Source organism: Cydia splendana, chromosome 2 (assembly GCF_910591565.1).
Source record: "Cydia splendana chromosome 2, ilCydSple1.2, whole genome shotgun sequence".
In the NCBI taxonomy this organism is placed as follows: domain Eukaryota; kingdom Metazoa; phylum Arthropoda; class Insecta; order Lepidoptera; family Tortricidae; genus Cydia; species Cydia splendana.
In genome coordinates this window covers 10,206,537-10,225,591 of record NC_085961.1, presented here as the reverse complement: position 1 = coordinate 10,225,591, position 19,055 = coordinate 10,206,537, and the positions used below count along the sequence as shown (strand labels likewise).

The following is a 19,055-nucleotide window of genomic DNA, read 5'->3' as shown; positions in this document are numbered from 1 at the left end:
TATCCTGCGTTTTCTCGGTCTGCGTCTTGATGGTGTCCTGATTGGGTATCAAGTGAGCGATATCAAGTTAAACACTCACCGCACGAGCTCGAGGTGCCCCTCCTGGCTGGCTTCCATAAGAGGTGTAGAGGCGCCGAGCTCGGCGTCGGCGCCCGCCTTGATGAGGAAGTCGGCGACCTCTAGGAAGCCGCCGCAGCACGCGAGCGTTAAAGCCGTCTCCTGTGTCTCGTCCGTCTGCGCGTTGATGGCGGCGCCCTGCCCGAGCAGTAGTGCTACCATCTCCTCGTGACCTGATAACAACAGACATGTATTTTAATACAGTACAGCAACATTACTAAAAAAAGCAGATATTTAACCCTCTATTTACAGTGAATAACTTTGAAAATCAATACTATGTAGGTACCTAGGTACTAATTATAGAAGAATCTCTAAATTCTATGCGTACAGCGTGGTGCTTTGAACTTTTTTTATATCAACATAAACTATGTTATTTTATAAGCGAAAACCCACCCTCCCTCGCGGCCTCCATGAGCGGCGTGTAGCCCTCGTCGTTGACCTCCTCGATGTTGGCGCCGCGCTCCAGCAGCAGCATGGCCAGCTCCACGTGCCCGCCGCACGCCGCTAGCGTCAGTGGCGACTCGAAGCTGTCCGTGGGCATGTTCACCTGTAGACCGATAAACAAAGCGTGTCAAATTGAGAATAAAAAAGGTAGTAAAAGTAGTCCGCTACGGTTTTTAAATATCCGGCGATACCCGGGGTAACTTTGCTTGGGGGTTTGTTCGGTCGTTTCTTAGCCAAGATAGCCAATATAATGTAGTTACACATAAACATTACATCGCCAGAGAATTAAAGTGCGTTTAAATAAAACACAACTCACTGAACTAACCTGGCACCCGAGACTAGCAGCAACGTCGCGACCTCCACTTCACAGTCCATACTTCTATCAGCGATCGATTGGTCTCGCGGTTGGCCTCCGCAACTAACAGGAATTGTAGCAGGCGAGCGTTAGCGGACTCTAAACTAGTTACTCACTGAACTAACCTGTGCACCCGAGTCGAGCAACAGCCTCGCCACCTCGACGTGGCCGTCCATACTGGCCTCCATCAGCGCCGTGTGCATCTCGTCGGTCTTGTGCTCGCGGTCGGCGCCCGCGGCCAGCAAGAACCGCACCATGTCGAGGTGGCCCTTGTAGCGGGCGAGCGTTATCGGACTCTAAACTAGTTACTCACTGAACTAACCTGTGCACCCGAGTCGAGCAGCAGCCTCGCGACCTCGACGTGGCCGTCCATACTGGCCTCCATCAGCGCCGTGTGCATCTCGTCGGTCTTGTGCTCGCGGTCGGCGCCCGCGGCCAGCAGGAACCGCACCATGTCGAGGTGGCCCTTGTAGCAGGCGAGCGTTAGCGCGGACTCTTTGAACTCGTTCGAGTGGGTGTTGATGCCGGCACCATGCTTTAGGAGGATCTTGGCGACGCCCACGTGGCCAGCGGATGCGGCCTGTTGGATAAAACATCGGATTTTGGTTAGCAACCTTAGTAAGATAGAGAAGATGTTAGTCAAATTTAGTAACGCATACAACTTCGCGGTCGGTTGTATGCGTTAAATGCGCTGAATCCGTGATATTATAAGTAGATGGCTTGCAGATTTGGCATTGCAGTTGGATAAAAGTAATATTCAGGTGATTAAGTTATGAAAACTTTGCAACTGAAGAAATTTCTCATTCGGTTCATAGGCATGGTATTTAACAGAGCTTGAAAGATTAGCACCTTAATGTTAAAGAGGACACCTGTTTAGAGCGGTGACCCTGACCACGTACAACATACCCGTGTGTATGTTGTACGTGGTCAGGGTACTGTAAGGAAGGTCACTGACCAGGTCAAAATATAGTACGGTTTTGTGGAAGCGGTAAGATCCAAGTACAGTGGAGTGATATGGTGATGTTACCTCCATGAGCGGCGTGTGTCCGTTCTCGTTGTGGTCCTCGACGTTGGCGCCGTTGTCGAGCAGCGCGGACACGCACTCCTCGTGGCCGCCGGCGCAGGCGTACATGAGCGGCGTGTTGCCGGAGCCCGACACGGCGTTCACGTCCGCGCCGTGCGCCACCAGCAGCCGCACGATGTCCACGTGCCCCGCGCTCGCCGCCTCCATCAGGGGCGTGCAGTCGCCCTGAGAACAAACACGTTCACTGTTACGTTTCCAAGTCATTGTTTTCATTTCTCCTGTTATGAATGTAACTCATTGTTTAAGTGCGAATAAACGTTTCGTCAGAAATGGGATCTCATCATTGGCCTTCGAGTCTATTACAGACTATACAAGCAGTGTCAGGTAGGGAGACAACGTTTTTCGTGGCTGTGTAAGCCAATACGGGAGCGGCAAACACGACCAGAAGCCTGGCAGGTGTAATGTGCCCGTGGCGAACAGGTGTCGGGCTGATGACATGACATGATTAACAATCTACCGTTACGCCTTTGCATATTAGTTTTCCTTTCCGCTAACCAATGTATAAATAGTTGTCTGTCTCACCTTGATCCCCCGGTCTTCAACACTGGCATGCATGGCTAGCAGCACCTGCGCGAGCTCATAATAGCCCGCGGAGCATGCAAGGGACAGGAGCGACTCGCCCTCCTCCGTGGTCTCGTGCACCGAGCGGCCCTCCGTGAGGAGCTTGCGGACCGTGCCCACATCGCCGTCCGAACAAGCCTCCGCCAGCGACGGCGCGCCTTCCGCGCTCGTCGTCGTTGTTGGCGTCGTTCCCGTTGCCGTTGAACCGCATTGGGTGCTAAAACAAATCAATGAATTATACAATATGAAGATTTTTTTCTTCAATTGTTACTTTTGAAAGTATGTCATCAGATAAGATCAAAGCTTCACGAATCACGGCCGCGCCCCGCCTCGATCGGGCCGATCGGGGAGTCGTGAGACTCGACCGCGAACGGTCGAGAAGCGAAGGCGCGTATCGGCTCAATCTCGAATTATCATCACATGTGCACGTCACTTACTTGTAAGACAGACGTTCCAATTGTCTGTAGCGTGTTATAGGCAATCAGTCCTAGCACTCCTAGTTTAATAAGGAATAACTATATCACGTATAGAGTTTAGTCAATTCTGTAATTTGTATGTTTTGTAGTAGTGTAAGGTGAATTGTAAACTAAACTGCAGGTGTTCATCCTCGCCCGGTATCGCTACAGCTTGCTAGTTTTGAGGCCCCTCGGCTAAAGTAAAATATTACAAAGTAGTTGTCAGTAAAACTCTAGAGTAAACTACTTAAAATAGTGACAGGAAGGACATGAAAGGTTAATGGTGTTGGTGCATATCACATGCATGCATGTATTTTTACTTGATCTTGTCGCCTGTCCCGATGACTGTGGGTTTAATGAAGAACTATAGTGTAATTGAAGGTTTGGCTGCATGGGACTGCGCACACAGCACATGCGCTTGAGCGCCGCCGCCGCCGCCTCGTCGAGCACCTACGCGTCCACCAGGTTCATCCCCTCGCCCGACAGGTTGCTAGTTTTTTGAGACCTCTCGACTAAATCAAGTGGTAAAACTGTAGAATCATTAGCAATTTGTATACTAACGGCTTGTCCTGGTGGTGGTGGCGGTGGTGGGGCGGCGGCTGGTCGCTGCGCATGCGCGTGAGCGCCGCCGCCGCCTCGTCGAGCGCGCACGACACCGACGACGTCAGTCTCCGGAGCACCTCCGGATCCGCCAGGTGTTTGCCCTCGCCCGACAGCTTGCCGATGCCTGCGGAAACAAACTCTGCTTACTCACATATACATTAACACTTGTAACCTCTAGCCGCCCACAAATCAAAACTTACCAAATGCAACTTTGATCTCTAAAAATAAAGATTTTAAATGGATTGGAATACCTTTTTATAGACTTCTGGGCGGTTAATCCGTATGCTACGAACAGCATCACATTGTATGGCAAGACATAGCATAGGAAAGTACGCAGTTTCTCAACAAGAGACCATGACATTAGAAGTCAGTTTTGTTCTGGTGTTACCATCGTTACATGATACGAGATATCTCAATCTAATAAGAAATCGTCAGGGTAAAAGAAATGTGCCGCGCAATGCTTGGAACTTAACCATTGCTCGTCGCAGTGGAGGTTGAAATTTATAATATACGTGCGCTCAACCCGTTGTGCAAACAACTTTCCAGCTGTGAATGACAAATAAATAAATAACTGTTCTAAATACTTAAATATGTATTCGTCCGTAGGGTTGAGGCTTATGCTGTGTAAGAGTGTAGTCAATTGTCACATTCAAACCTATTTTCTGTTACTACTTAGTAAGTAGTAACTTACACAATATGGTGTATTCAATCACAAGAAGACGTCAATAATCATTTTATAACATTATATTACACCTAATCCTTGGTTAGTTGGCCTTTTATTTACTTAAATTCTTAATTCGGTAAGGTGGGTTAGTAAAGATACAGTGAGCGCGGAAAATAAAGATTCTGATTGGTTTTTACCACAGAAAAAAAAATTAAAGGGTGCATTTTGTGTTTCCTATGAGTCTAGTAGCAAAAAAGCTTGGGAAACTCTATTTTCAACTAATGAAGCTCTGAGGCCAATGCAATGCGTCCTCCGTGAATGATTTAACAAGCCGTAGCCCTGCTGTGAACCTTGCTCTTTGGGCGGAAGTCTAATCGAGTGCATGGCCGCAACAGTTACTGGGATTGTCTGATTTGCTTTACATACAGTAGGATGGGACATAGAAAATGTCTTCAGCGGGAAAGAGTATTAAACGGGAGAAAGGAGGATTAAAACGGAGCAGGAGAAAGATGGAAGAAATTATATCGTTTAAAAAAAAAGTAGTTTTTCAATTACACTCCTATTAATGGTGATAAATATGCAGTACGTCCTGGTTTATGTTAATAAATTTCTAAATGGCACTTACACGACATTTATCAATTCAATCGCGTAACTTTCGTGCTATTTGCGGGGAGCAATAGACCGGGTTGCAGTAAATCGAGTTATTCGATGTGTAATTGTGAACCGTAAGGAACTAATAAAGAGGCGATATAAACATATACAACATGCTTTAGTGGATTTATTGACTCCCAGCCTAGATTTTGATATGAATAGCCAGTAAATTACATCCATTACAGATGTATAGGTAATTATCGTCGGTATATTAATGTATAATACTTGATAATAGCATCAGTATAAATTAATATACATCGTCCACATGGATGTTGTTAAAACCGTCCAACCTCTTAGGGGTTGATTTCAAACAATTATTTCTTAGTGGAACATTTACCTATAACATTAAAAGATATCAATTTCAAGGTTTAAACTGCATGTTGTATGCCAGTTTCTATACAACGGAACTGTTTAATATATTTATATTCTGAATAGTGAAGCGACATCAAGATGCTAGCGCGCCGCAGTGACGTCACGGAAAGGGGTCACTTGAAACTCGGACGCGCTAAGTAACAGGAAAACAGGTGCTTCAAGATTTTTAGGATTGCAATGCAGTAACTATACAAAGTGATATCGTATTTTTGTAGGGAACACAAACCCATAGCGTACAAGCTAGATATACTATTCAAAATCGTATCTCGTGGTAATTTAAGTATTGATAATAATTGACATATGTAGAAACCAAAGCTAAATAGAAACATCGCAAAGTGTGAACAAACACAAAGTAGATCTGTTTCTAACATAGATTTAGGTCACATTTCGTTTTGAAACTAGGTTACTGTATGCAACAACTGCGTCCACCCAGACCTTTAAATTATACATGACTGCTTATAGTGCTTATACTAACAGATATAGCGGTGTTGAGAGACGAACTCAATCTAGTTAGGGACTCACTGACAATAAACTTAGAATACATTTAAAAGTGGAAAAATTACTGTCTTGGGTGAGACTTGAACTCACGACCCCTGGATACTACCAATACTAACAATACATACTAACAATAGTCTGGACGAGAAGAAATAGGGTTACCAGTTATAAACTTACAAACTCCAAATTTTTTTTTAAATGTGACGTTGAACAGTAAAAATGGCACATGCTTATAAAATTTCGGTACGTAGGTAATCTTTATAACGGGACGTAAAAATAAAATAATGACTTGACTGTTTTTTAAACCAGAAATTCAGTCAGATAGTCACTGAAATTAAGAACTGTTGTCGGTAGGTACTATTTCATCCAATTTATAGAAAAAAGCTAAGAGCTAAGCTAAGAGCTTGTATGCGCTCAGTTTTTCATTACATTATAATTTTACTGAGCTGAGAAATAATTTATTAGAAATTCTAGGAAGCGAGCAACGATAGTTTAATAGATAGATTTCGCTATAAATCAGAGCTTTCCAACCTTTTTGCGCCTTGCCCCCCTTGTACGCCTGCCGTTACTTTATCGATATAGTACTTGGCGCCCCTTGGTTACAGGTTGCGAACTTCTGGACTTCAATCAAAAGAGGTATACAGAATGCAAAAATGCATACAAGAATAGTCAAGTCGTAATTCATGTGAGAGATACATTAATTGGGGCTGATCACGTTCTGTGCGGGCGGGCCGTGGGAACCCGCCGAGCTAGTGCAACCATGTGCAACTCTGTCGACACTTATGCCGTTTTTCACAAACGTACTTAAATAGTTATTAATAGTTAATTACGTACTTAAATAGTTAATTTGTTTGTCCTTAACTGTTAATTTGTCATTTGTGTTTATTAGAAAGAGACATAACATTTTGTAACTAAGAAGGCTTGTTAATTTCATGAATTACTATGCCGCTTGTACACACTCATTGGGGAACTCTCGGCGACTCAATACGAGTAAGAGTGAGACGAGAAGGGAGCAGTATGTAACGTACACACTCGTTCTCAGCCTGTCTAAAGTGGCTATCGAAGCGAGGTTAGTAACTAAAAAGAGAATTTGTCACAAATAGAGAGTAGTAAATTTTCAATAATGGCCAAGTGCGACTCAGACTCGCCGACTGACGGTTCCGTACAAATTTAACTAGGTCAACAGGAAGTATCCTATACATTTTGATTCCCTTGAGAGTGTCGAAATATACGTTTTTTGCGGCATAAACAGCCGTATCATTTTTTTACGTTAACTTAGAAGTTAGATTTTTTACAGCTTCAAGAGGCTGAGTATATTAGTGGTTCACTATGGTTTTAATTTCAACTCGATACCTCCATGCGTTCCCGAGATAAAGGGTCTTGACCATGGACCTAGAATACTACGGACGTAGTTTTGCTAAGACAAAAACTGTGATTCCATCATCCACCAATTTCCTAGTATTTACGCGTGACACACACACATTGACAGTTATCTCAATGCCCTCATCCACCAATTTGCCGTCAGACGGATCAAAACGTCAGTGAAGTAAATTTGTCCAAGAAAAAATATAAAATATGCCGGCATGCGTAGTTAAATCCTGCAAGAATTGTACCGATCGAAAGAAAAAAAGTGACGGAATAACTTTCCACAGCTAATTTTATCAATTATCACGGTATAGTACATGAAATCTCCATATTTCATTGTTTATAAATGCGAAACAGGAGTGTGACCAGTAAGTTGAATAGGGTAATTTCCCGAAAGTAGGGTAATTGATGCCCTTCTTATTAAATTATTATGTATATAAGAGATCATTTAGGACATTTAGGTAAATAGCTAAATTATTGATTTTGCATTTCAAACTAGGTCGGTATGGTAATTTCCCGATAATAAGGAAATTAAAGACGTTTACATGAATCATTTTTGATAGCTAACGTTTATTTGTTACGTAAGGTAAACATACTCATGGTGCTCGACGCGGTCCCAGTGCAGTACATGTCAACTTGAGACTTAAGTCATTGTCAATACTGCCCTCCTAAGCTAAAAGGCAGTTTTTCGACATTTTGCCAAAATTGACTTTTTGTGATATTCGTAATGTAGAGATCAAGATGCATCGACCACTTTGGCCCGTTTTCCGATAAGTGGCTTAGTTTTCGAGAAAAATATCGTAAAAAGACCGTATTTGCACTAATTTTCTAAGCGTTCCTAGTTTAAAAAGCGACTATTTGACAAAGCCAGGCTAAAACAACGTATATGCAGCTATACGTTTTTTTACGCTCTGGTTTGCGTAAAATCTTATCCACCATGTCTAGCCTAAAATAACGTATAAGCCAAAAACTAGGCTAAAAATACGTAAAAGACGCTATACGCGCTTTAAGATTAGGATCTTTAGCAAAATTTTAGATCTGATACTAGTCTAAAAAATCGTATAGTATTTTTTTTTTGTTTAAATGTCTCATACGTCATTTAAGCCTAGTATCACTTAACTTTTTTACGTCACCATAATAGTCTTTAGAAACGTATAAATGTTATACGTTCTTCTTATTTTGTATGGACGTCGTATTAAACGCAAACAAACTTTTATAATGGTTGAAAGTGCGTCTAACTAGTCTATAACGCAGTATATGCTCCAACCTTCGTCATGCTCCCCGCGCGCCGAAAGGGTTACATATCAGAATACCGAAAATGTATTTACCTAATGTCGAATCACCTATGCTCGATTCACCTATTTTTAAATTACCTAACGATCATTTTACCTAAACATTGAATGACCTAAGTTTATAATACCTAAACTCAATTAACCTAATGGATGAAACACCTAATGAACGTTTTACCTAATGCACATTTTACCTAACGCACGTTTTACCTAAAGCTATTATACCTAATGCATGAAACACCTAAAGCTGACATACCTAATGGACGATCCACCTAAAGCTGATATACCTAATGAACGATATACCTAAAGTTGATTTACCTAATGGATAAAATACCTAAAACTGTTATACCTAACGAACGAAATAACTAAAGTCGATATACCTAAAGGACGGAATACCTAAAATCGATATACCTAATGCATGTTATACCGAAAGTCGATATACCTAATGTAGGTACGATATCCCTAAAGTTGATTTACCTATTGAACGAAATACCTCGAGCTAATATACCTAACGCACGTAATACCTAAAGTCGATATACCTAATGCACGAAATATCTAAGGCTGGTATATGTTTTAACGAACGAAATACCTATATCTAATTTTATCTAAGATTCTGCCTAACTACCTTCAAACAGACGGGTAGGGTACCTATATTATTTTTATATTATTAATATTGAATATTGAAAAACCGTTCTTAATAAGTTGTCTGAATGGAACGGAATAGCTGTCGAAACGCCTGTCAAAGAAGAGGCGTTTTTTCTTACTGCATGTTTTAAGTTTCACATTCTAATTTATTTTTCACTGCGCATAAACATTATATGATTTAAACTATTGTTTGCTTTTTGTTTTAGAGTTTTTAATTTTAATCTGAATTTAATCAATAAATGTATAGATTTTATCATTTTTAATTTAATAATTTTATTAATTATCTATTAATTACAATAATATTATTTTTATTTTTCTTATTAATGCTATATTTAATTATATTATCTGCAGTAAATGATTTTTTATAACGACTTTAGGTATTTCGTTCATTAGATACAGTCAACAGTAAAAATATGGGTGTAGCCAACTTTTTCAAAAATATGTCCCATAGTTCTTAATTCGCTGACATAAGAGCTATGGGACTTATTTTTGAGATGATTTGTGCATCCATATTTTTACAGTTGACTGTACCTAATAAGTATATCAACTTTATGTGTTACGTGCATTAGGTATATTAACTTTAAGTATTTCGTTCAATAGGTAAATAAACTTTAGGGATATCGTACCTACATTAGGTATATCGACTTTCGGTATTACGTGGATTAGGTATATCGACTTTAGGTATTCCGTCCTTTAGGTATATCGACTTTAGGTATTTCGTTCGTTAGGTATAACAGTTATAGGTATTTTATCCATTAGGTAAATCAACTTTAGGTATATCGTTCATTAGGTATATCAGCTTTAGGTGGATCGTCCATTAGGTATGTCAGCTTTAGGTGTTTCATGTATTAGGTAAATCGGTTTTAGGTATTTCAAGCATTAGGTGTATCAAGTTTAGGTAGATCGACCATAGGTATTCTGAGCTTAGGTACAACAATTGTAGGTGAAACGTCCATTAGGTAATTCGTTCATTAGGTGTGAGATGAGCTTAGGTTAATAAACCATTAGGTGTTTATAAAAATAGGTGAATCGAGCATAGGTGATTCGTCATTAGGTAAATCAACTTTCGGTATTCTGATATGTAACCCGCCGAAAGACACCCTTATGCTAAGTAAAAGCCGTCAGCCGCAAGCGCAGGCTTGTGGCTGCCGGTATGCGAGCGGAGGTGGCATTTTGCGCGCAAAATATTGACCGAACGCCAAAGTAAGAAAAATACTTTATTATTGCATTACCATCATATGTTATCAATAATATGTAGTGTTTACAATCAGTACCTTCGAGTATTATCATTTTTATCAAGGTATATACTTTAAAATTGCCTCGCAAATACTTACGTTCGACAGCAAATACGTCTTTCTAGCGTAGTTTGTGATGATGAAATTGTTCATACGTACTTTTCTACAGCAAACGTTGTTTAAGTTTTATTTTTTCATTCGACTTTTTGACTGCTTTTATTTAAATAAAATCAAATTTATATTAGAGCTAATTGTATCGGGTTTAATTCCCTATAAGCCAAGTAGGTATTTGACATTACGAAGAGTTTAAATCTTATTGAAAAATGTTTTAAAGGGAAATTTAATGAGAATTCTTATGGACAGAATAACATTTTCCGCCTAAGTATTTAGATAACCAGGACAAAGGACCATGGGCATCTTTGTATGGAACCTGGGTCCATCCAAAAACCAACTGAGAGTTATATATATATTAGGCCATTAAATACCTAAGTGGGTTTTATAAAAAAACAATATGTATCTTAAAATAAGTTGGTATGTTTGTGTATTAGGTAATAGTTGTATGTCAAAAGAGTAAAAGCTATGAGTTTGTAATCTAATAGAAAAATAATTTTATTAAAATTTGAATCTGATTTTTAATTAGGTACAACCGCTAAAATGCGTTTTAGAATTAAATAAATGACAGAGTATGTGCAGGAATTAATACGAGTTTAATTTTATTGCTAATGTAGACTACACAACTCGCTAACGTCTTACCTTGCGATGAAACTCTCGATGATTCGATGCCTATTGATAACAAACTAAAATAACTATTAGAGCATGGTCTAATAAAACATGGTCTTCCATTCCCAGAGTGACACGGGCCTACGTCACAATAACATTGCCACTTTATTTCAACATAACATGTTACATGGGTACATTATACCTATGGTTAATAAGTTAAAATATTTCTTTATAATTTTATAATTTTCATTTATATGTATTTTAGCTTAAATTTTACAATAACACGTCATTTTTAATTACTCGTTAGCAATATCTTCCGATTCACGAAAGAAATTTCAGACTTTCGGGTAATTCTGTTTATACTACTGGCAACACAGGATAGCGCTGTGCACATTTGACAATTCGGATCTAGATAACTTCATGCCCTGACCGTCATCCTTGTCGAACGCGTGTTAATTGTTATTTCCTTCTCGCTCAGTGTCAGCAGTCGCAGTGTTTTCCAAACTTTTCACGTCGTTAAGTTCAAGCTTGGTAATTAAGTGTAACTGTGAATTCGTTTTTTAAACGTTTGTCTTGTATAGATAAATAAAGTTTAATTTAATACATTAGATTTGTTTTATTTTACTATGTTTCTACATGAATAACTTAAAATTAATGCCGTTAAAATAATTTTCACCGTTGGTTAAAATTCTCCCACATTTCAAAGTTTGAGAACCTGTAAACAGCATGATGACGTAGGCGCGTATCAGTTAGGTCATACGCGAATCTCGGAATGGAGTACCAGGCGGAGTATATTATTATACCATGTATTAGAGATGCCACGAATTCGGTAAAACATTATGTATTATTGTGAGTTACGTGTATGCGAAAACTGGTCACCTACAAAGATAGATGGTTGCTAAGATTTAAGTCAGCAGCAAGCTGGGATCTCCATACAAACGTAGTTACGCTCTCATTTTAAAACGATTAGGTAGATTGCTCTAAAACTTTGTACTCACTAAAGGATAAGGTATATCTATGCCTGTAATTAATGTGTAGCTTCAGATACCATAATAAAAAAAATACAGCGAATATAAGTTTTTCATACAAAACTTATTTTTCCTCTATTTCATTAGTTTTGTTGGAATATAAACTAATTAGGTACTGGTATAGACATACCTTATGTTATTGTATGTGCAATTTATTACAATCCAACACGTTGTTTTAAAATGAGTACGAATCTCCGTTTTTATGGGAAGTAATAATTCGGCTGAGCTTATTGCGGACTCTTTTAAGTTTCGTTGCTCATGCTCATTAGAAGTACATGTAATGTCATTAGTAGAGTCGAGTAAATCTAGCCTATGATACAAATAAAATCAGAAAGACTGTACACATTAAAATTTGTACATATTATGGGGTTATTCCCACCAGTTAGGTATCTACCACCAAGTTGTTACCAGTGGTAACTACTGGGAATTTATTTCCCACCTTTCTTCCCAGTAGCTACCACCAACTCAGTTTTGTGGTAATTACTGGGAAGTTTTTTCCAGTAGTTACCACTGGTAAATGGTGGGATTTTTTCCCTAGTAGTTACCACCAACATTTTTTTACAGTACAATTTAAATGTCTTTTATTATATGAACAAAAAACACTATACTACTAAGCTTTTATTAAAAAAACAAAGTCCAGCGATTACTTTTTGGATTATAATCTTAATTACCATACAAAATTAACATATAAATCGGGTTATTCCCACTAGTTACCATCAAGTTGTTATAGTTAAATAGTAATAAAAACAGTATAAGTAGAATACTATAAAAATAGAGGCTTTATTGTACCCTAACAAAATTGTAGTAACTACTGGGGAAAAAATCCCACCTTTTACCAGTGGTAACTACTGGGAAACAAATCCCATTAGTTACCACTGGTAACAACTTGATGGTAACTAGTGGGAATAACCCAATGTATGTGCTAATTTTGTATGGTAATTAAGATTATAATCCAAAAAGTAATCGCTGGATCTCGTTTGTTTAATAATAGCCTAGTAGTATGGTGTTTTTTGTTCGTATATAAATAAACATTTAAACTACGTGTCTATTTTTTATTCCCATTTCTTCCATAAATACTAATCTATAAAACCGTATATTCGGTGTTTTTGGTGGTATACGTTTTTTTACACTAGCACGCTAGTCGAAAATCTGGACAAAATCTTAATTTTTCCTAGTATACTAACCAAAAAGGCCGAATAGCTGCTATACGGTCTTTTAACTTAGGATTTCAAGTGGGAATTATTCATTGTTACTAAGCAAAAAGGCAGCATGTGACATATACGGCGTTTTTACCTAGTTTCTACTTCGTAACTAAGTTAGAACGCCGCATAACGCATGTTTACCGCCTTCTTGACTAGTACAACCTACACATTTTTAAGCTTAATACTAATCTAAAGTGTTTTTTATAAAATTAAAAAAAAACTGAGCTGTTTAGAAACATACTATAAATACCTAAAATAAGTACATATATATACCTACCACATACAAAAAGAAAAAATGGAAAAAGTTTTTCCGTTTCGTAGAAATTCAAGAAAGATGTTTGGGTTGGTTTTTTGCGATTATCTCGAAACTAGCTTTTGTCGAAAAACTGCCTTTTAGACTAGGACGGCAGAATAGAGGTGACAGCAAGGTGTCATCTATTGGGCATTAACATGTCGAGCACTAGTACATTTACCTTATATTTATTTTTTGTTTAAAACCAGATATGTTACAAGTTAAATATCATTAGGTATTGAAAATAATATTTGTACAAAGTAATTGTGCAACAATGCGCATTTTCAAGACCTATAAAATCAGTTAGGTACACACTTTTTTTATTGTCTAACGTAAAACTGTCCTATTTTAATATTTGAAAACAAGGACGATATTGACAATAATTGTTTCACCATTAGGGAAGAATTTGTGTTACATGGTATCACTCGTCTACACGCACACTTTCAAACCGTCCGCCATTGCAGTGTCACAGTTTGTCTTAAGTGACATTCCCTCTGTCAAATATATAACTCTATGGTCTTGACAGACAGACGGACGGACGGACAACATAGTGATCCTATAAGGGTTCCAAAACTAACCTACAAATGGCAATTCTTTGTTGCCGCCCTGATTCGTGCTAATTTCCACTCTGTGTACTCAAATACCATGAAGTAACAGCAGTAACATTCAATTTGCCTGTCCAACGACAAATGTCAGTAACGGCCCAGCAAATGTTACGCCGCGCAAGGTAGCTGTTCCACAGTCGACGTGAAAGCTAAACTATCGATGCTTTTATGGAAATAATAATTTGGTATGGAAGAGTAACTAATACTTAAAAACTGCTCCACAAATATATTGCGGGCACAGCGACTGCGTACACTGGCAATCGCTGATAAATATCGTGTCAAATATATTTTTACTACAAGCAGCACACCAAATTGATTTGATGGGTCACAAACACAAACACTTGAAGGACAGAGTTGTGTTCAAACGTTGTTGTTGTTTAAACCTTAAGTTGACGAATAATGTACCCTTGTAAATAGTATGTATAACTATTAAATTAAAAAATAAAAATCCCCCACGCTACATGCCAAAAATGCCTTACATCATTTTGGAAATGAGCTGATACTATTCAAATTGCTGGTACGATTTCTATTAAACATAGCTAAGAACCACCGCAAGGAAAATCGCTTACACTTAAAAAAACCGCTTCGGAATCGGCCCCTCCATTGGAGAGCTACGAAGCCACAGACAGACATACAGACATTGGCGTCAAACATATATCACCCCGCTTTTTGGATTGGGGGTTAAAAAGCTATACATATATTAATCACTGATCGCTAACATTGCCAGTGAGAACTCTCTAATATAATCTCTTCCGTTTCTAGTTTCTCGCTAATCGCCAACGGTGGGACACATGCCCAAATCGGACGAGCGGACGCTGAACTTGTTTTGACAACTTAAATAAGGGCAATTATATTCACCAAGTTCGTATTATACTTATAAGCCAATGGACAAAGAATAAATTCACTAGCACAGTCTGCACGGGGATTTCTTATCAATTCAATTATTTACACACAAATTCAACGAAATGAGATTTGTTTATAAAATCTTCTAGCGGCTTTTCGACAATGCCACGCCATCAAGACATTAAACCACTAAACCAAACTGATTTAGATGAGAATTGATGTGAAGACTCGGTGACAGAAATATTTCAATTAAGAGAAATGGAGAGTAGGACTGATGCCGAGTTGTGCAGGCAAAAGCTGATTTACTAATCAATCAGTTACCCAATAAAGTTCGTCTACTGCTCCTGCTGGACTTTGCCTCTTTCAAGTTGCGCAATAATACTCGATAATGGGCTTTACCATCTAGGCATTTAGGATAAACTCTAAAACCGTCCACAAACAACAGCGGAAGAAATATAAAATATGTCAGGCATTTAAATTGATTTTTAGATCAGCCAGTCACATAATGTCCGCCGCCGCGGGGAAACACGGCGCGGAACTAACAAATCGCATAAGACTTATGAGGCAGTTTCTCTATTTGTGACGTTCTCAGGCTAAACTACCTCTTCGACGGTTTTCAATAAGGCGATGCAATTAGAAATGGTTCTTACTGGCAACTGATATAACGATGCTTTTTGTTTGAAAACTTTTTTGCATCGCGGCAAGCGTTCGATGCGAATATTGACGATGACGACAAAGTTAATAAATACATTAAAGCGGGCAGTTATGTAAATCCAGGGATTGTGTATCGATCACCGATTGAGCGAAGGACTGCGGGTCACGTGGGCTCATTAGCCGTTTTATTCAGCGTTAATTAATGCTAACACACAGGACTGGGGGAGCCAATCGTGGTTCATTAGCGCGTTTTTGAAGCGGGGGTTGATAATAGGAAGTTAAGAGACTATAGATTATATTAAATGCCTAAGAAGCAATTTTAGCCCACTTCTTTTTTTAATGAATTATTATTAGGAAATCATCGCCTAGCTTGCCTAACAATAACGTACATAGGTAATTATTAAATTTCTCAATTGAATAGTGAATCAGATTTGGTAAGCGCAACGACGAAATTATTAAATAATTTCACCAACTTCCAGATCGTTACAAATCCTGAACCTCATAATATGAGTATGACCTATATTATATTATAGGTATGCTCAACGAAAACATGTGCACAAAAATACTAATTCAAGTAATTCATAATTCAAAACTTTGCTTTAACAGCTCTGTAACTTTTTTGGTTTCGTAAGCGAAGTGGGTTTCGTTAGTGACAAAAGAAGGGCAAAATAGTGAATTTAAATTCTATAGAAGTGGAGTGGGCGAAATGCACTGGAAGACTGGAACGTTAAGAACTTACATTCAATTGCGTACAGTACAATGGTGTCATCAGTGATTGGTGGGCATCGATACTTGATCTTGCAATATGACGCCAGCCCATCTTGAAATTATGCCATTGACAACCGTGTATGTACACACGAGCCTTGTCAAAATAAGGGATAGTTGGGCAAACGCATAACAGATATTAGGCACTCGGCACTCCTAAACACTAGAACCATACCATATCACAGATTAGGTATACATTCGAAACGGATTGCCGTTTTCAATGTTTTTGAGTGCAGTACATAGTAATAGCTGTTTATATTTTAAGTTTGGTGAGCGCTTCTCATATAATTTATCAGAGAAAGTACCTATTCAATTTCGGTGAAGTATGAAACATAAATACGTACTAGTGCTGTAGCTAGTTTTACTAAAGGTTTAGAAAGGTTCTACCTAGGCCCCATGTGATATAAAGATATTGATTCGGTGAATGTAAGTAGCATTTAAAGGTCAAGGTAGCGTTAACGTTATATGCACTCGCCGTACAAATTACTTAAAAAATATTGTATGTATCAGATAGTCTAGTCTAGTCTTTTAATATGTCCAAGTTGCTGTGGCTAATACTTTAAAGACTTGAACATGTGGGTTTTAGTTACAACATTAGCCACGCATTGCGTTTGCCTCGGAGGGGCAAGCCGGGCTAGTATAAAGGGATCTTTCTTCTTCTTCTGCCAGTGCCATCTCCTACCGGAGGCCGGCAATCATGAGGGCTAAAGCGATCTTTAGTTATGCGCAATTATTTCGGATCTTAAGAACTAAACTAACTATACTCGGGACGAGCTCCCATTCGAAAGGATTTGTGAATAAGGGATTAAGGTACATGTCCATGTCAATTGCTATGGTGGGGCGTGGCGTAAAAGAGTAGATGTGGCGAACGTCATGCCCATTTTAAGGATTAGTACAATCGGATGCAAAGGAACCTAATCAGATTTGATTTGTTACTAATGTGAAAAGGTAAAGTTGATGAAGCATCTAACGGATTACTTTTTGTTTCGATTTCTCATTTTAATAGAGATGCTCATGGTATTTAAAAGGAATCTTTTATCAAATGACACTTTAATAATTGTGAAATAAATATCTAATAAAGTTATGGGCATTTACCTACATCTGTACTGCCAGTTTCCGTAGTTTCCGCGATTACTATATATTCCATCAAGTATTAACCCTAGAGTGGACATTTTATTTGTTTACCTACCCAAATATCATAAACCCTCCACGATACGTTCAAGAACCGCACATTATGACCACCATAAAAATAGACTGTTTTGTTAGAACAAATTTCTTATGTGTAAAAATGTTATTATTGCAATAATAACATTAATAACATCGATTTCGATAATATTATGCATTCAAATTTAGAACATCTTTGAAAAACAAAGAAATTTGATTTGACCTCTATTCTAATATCAGTCGAGATGACGTTTAGTTCGAAATGAATTGTTAATTTGCAAACAAATTTGACAAATGTCGCACGTAAGTAAGATATCGAACGATATGATAGTTGGGGCCGACTCTAGTTTGTCTCTGAATTTAAAAAAGACTATGACAGCTGCCAGAAAACTTTTCATTACCGGTTAAAATTTGGTTTGTTGCATAAAATTGATCGATTTGTTGAATTTAAACCATAAAATGAGCGATCAAGATGATATAGATATTTCGGCTACGCCTCCTGATATCCGTGACAAAGCAACTATAACGTCATAAATGACTTATTATATACCAGCTAGGTCAAGGAAACAATACAAAGGAACATATTTCTGTCCGAGCTGGGCAAGTGAATTATAATAATTGCACCATCCAAACTGTAAATAATAATTATTGTTCTAAATAAATTTCTTCATTTTCGCATTTGTTTTCTGTTTTATTTTAATAATAATTACTGTTGATTCGGTCAAATTGTGTTTTTTGAAAAACTAATTATAGCCAGCCTTTTATGAATGTAGTATGATACCTTAGGGCAGCGGTCGGCAACCTTTTTTTGCGTAGTTTTAGTAGCGTAGTTAACGATGAGTAAGTTGACGCGGGCCGCACTTTGTTAATATTTATGACTTTATCAGACATTGTCGTTTCTCAATATTACATAGCCAGAGAGGCTCGCGGGCCGCAAGTGACAGTTTCACGAGGTCCATGCAGCCCGCGGGCCGCAGGTTGCCGACCGCCGCCTTACGGCCTGGCCACGACATTGGTCTAAGGCGACTGGCGAGGCGTCTGGCGGCGCGGCAAACGCGAGCGACCGCCAGGCATGCCACGTACTTTCAGTAGCGGCGGCAGCGACTAGGAGCGGTTGGGACGTAGACGTATTTAAAAACATGTTTTTTTTTTCAAAAGTGCCACATCAGTGCCTAGAATATATGTAATTGTTTGTCAATGGGTGCATGGGCTAACTACAGGACGACAAATTTATTTACATCTAGTTTAGTATTTTATATATTGTATATAGAAAGCATCCAGAAAAAAACGAGTACACAAGAATGAGTGTGGAGACGTCACAACATACTTAAATACGCGAAAGTACATTTAAAATTTCAATAATAAACGCTTCCGTGTCCATGTCGCTCGAAAAAAAAACAAAATGTTTTGTTCCGCATCGCCCCGCTCGATCCGTCTCGCCGTATAG

The 19,055-nt window shown here is 38.6% G+C and overlaps 1 protein-coding gene across 1 annotated transcript in view; it reads right to left on the bottom strand.

The window, feature by feature from the left end:
• Positions 1 to 19,055, bottom strand: part of LOC134800885 (ankyrin repeat domain-containing protein 17) — a gene marked incomplete at its 3' end in the record, with an annotated part of 63,159 nt that overhangs the window by 35,244 nt on the left and 8,860 nt on the right. The window contains exons 3-8 of the mRNA XM_063773425.1: positions 3,578 to 3,743; positions 2,523 to 2,778; positions 1,944 to 2,165; positions 1,239 to 1,496; positions 511 to 664; positions 80 to 290 (exon numbers count right to left, since the gene is read on the bottom strand). Of these exons, the coding sequence (XP_063629495.1) occupies positions 80 to 290; positions 511 to 664; positions 1,239 to 1,496; positions 1,944 to 2,165; positions 2,523 to 2,778; positions 3,578 to 3,743 (1,267 nt within the window). The remainder of the gene's footprint in view (positions 1 to 79; positions 291 to 510; positions 665 to 1,238; positions 1,497 to 1,943; positions 2,166 to 2,522; positions 2,779 to 3,577; positions 3,744 to 19,055) is intronic.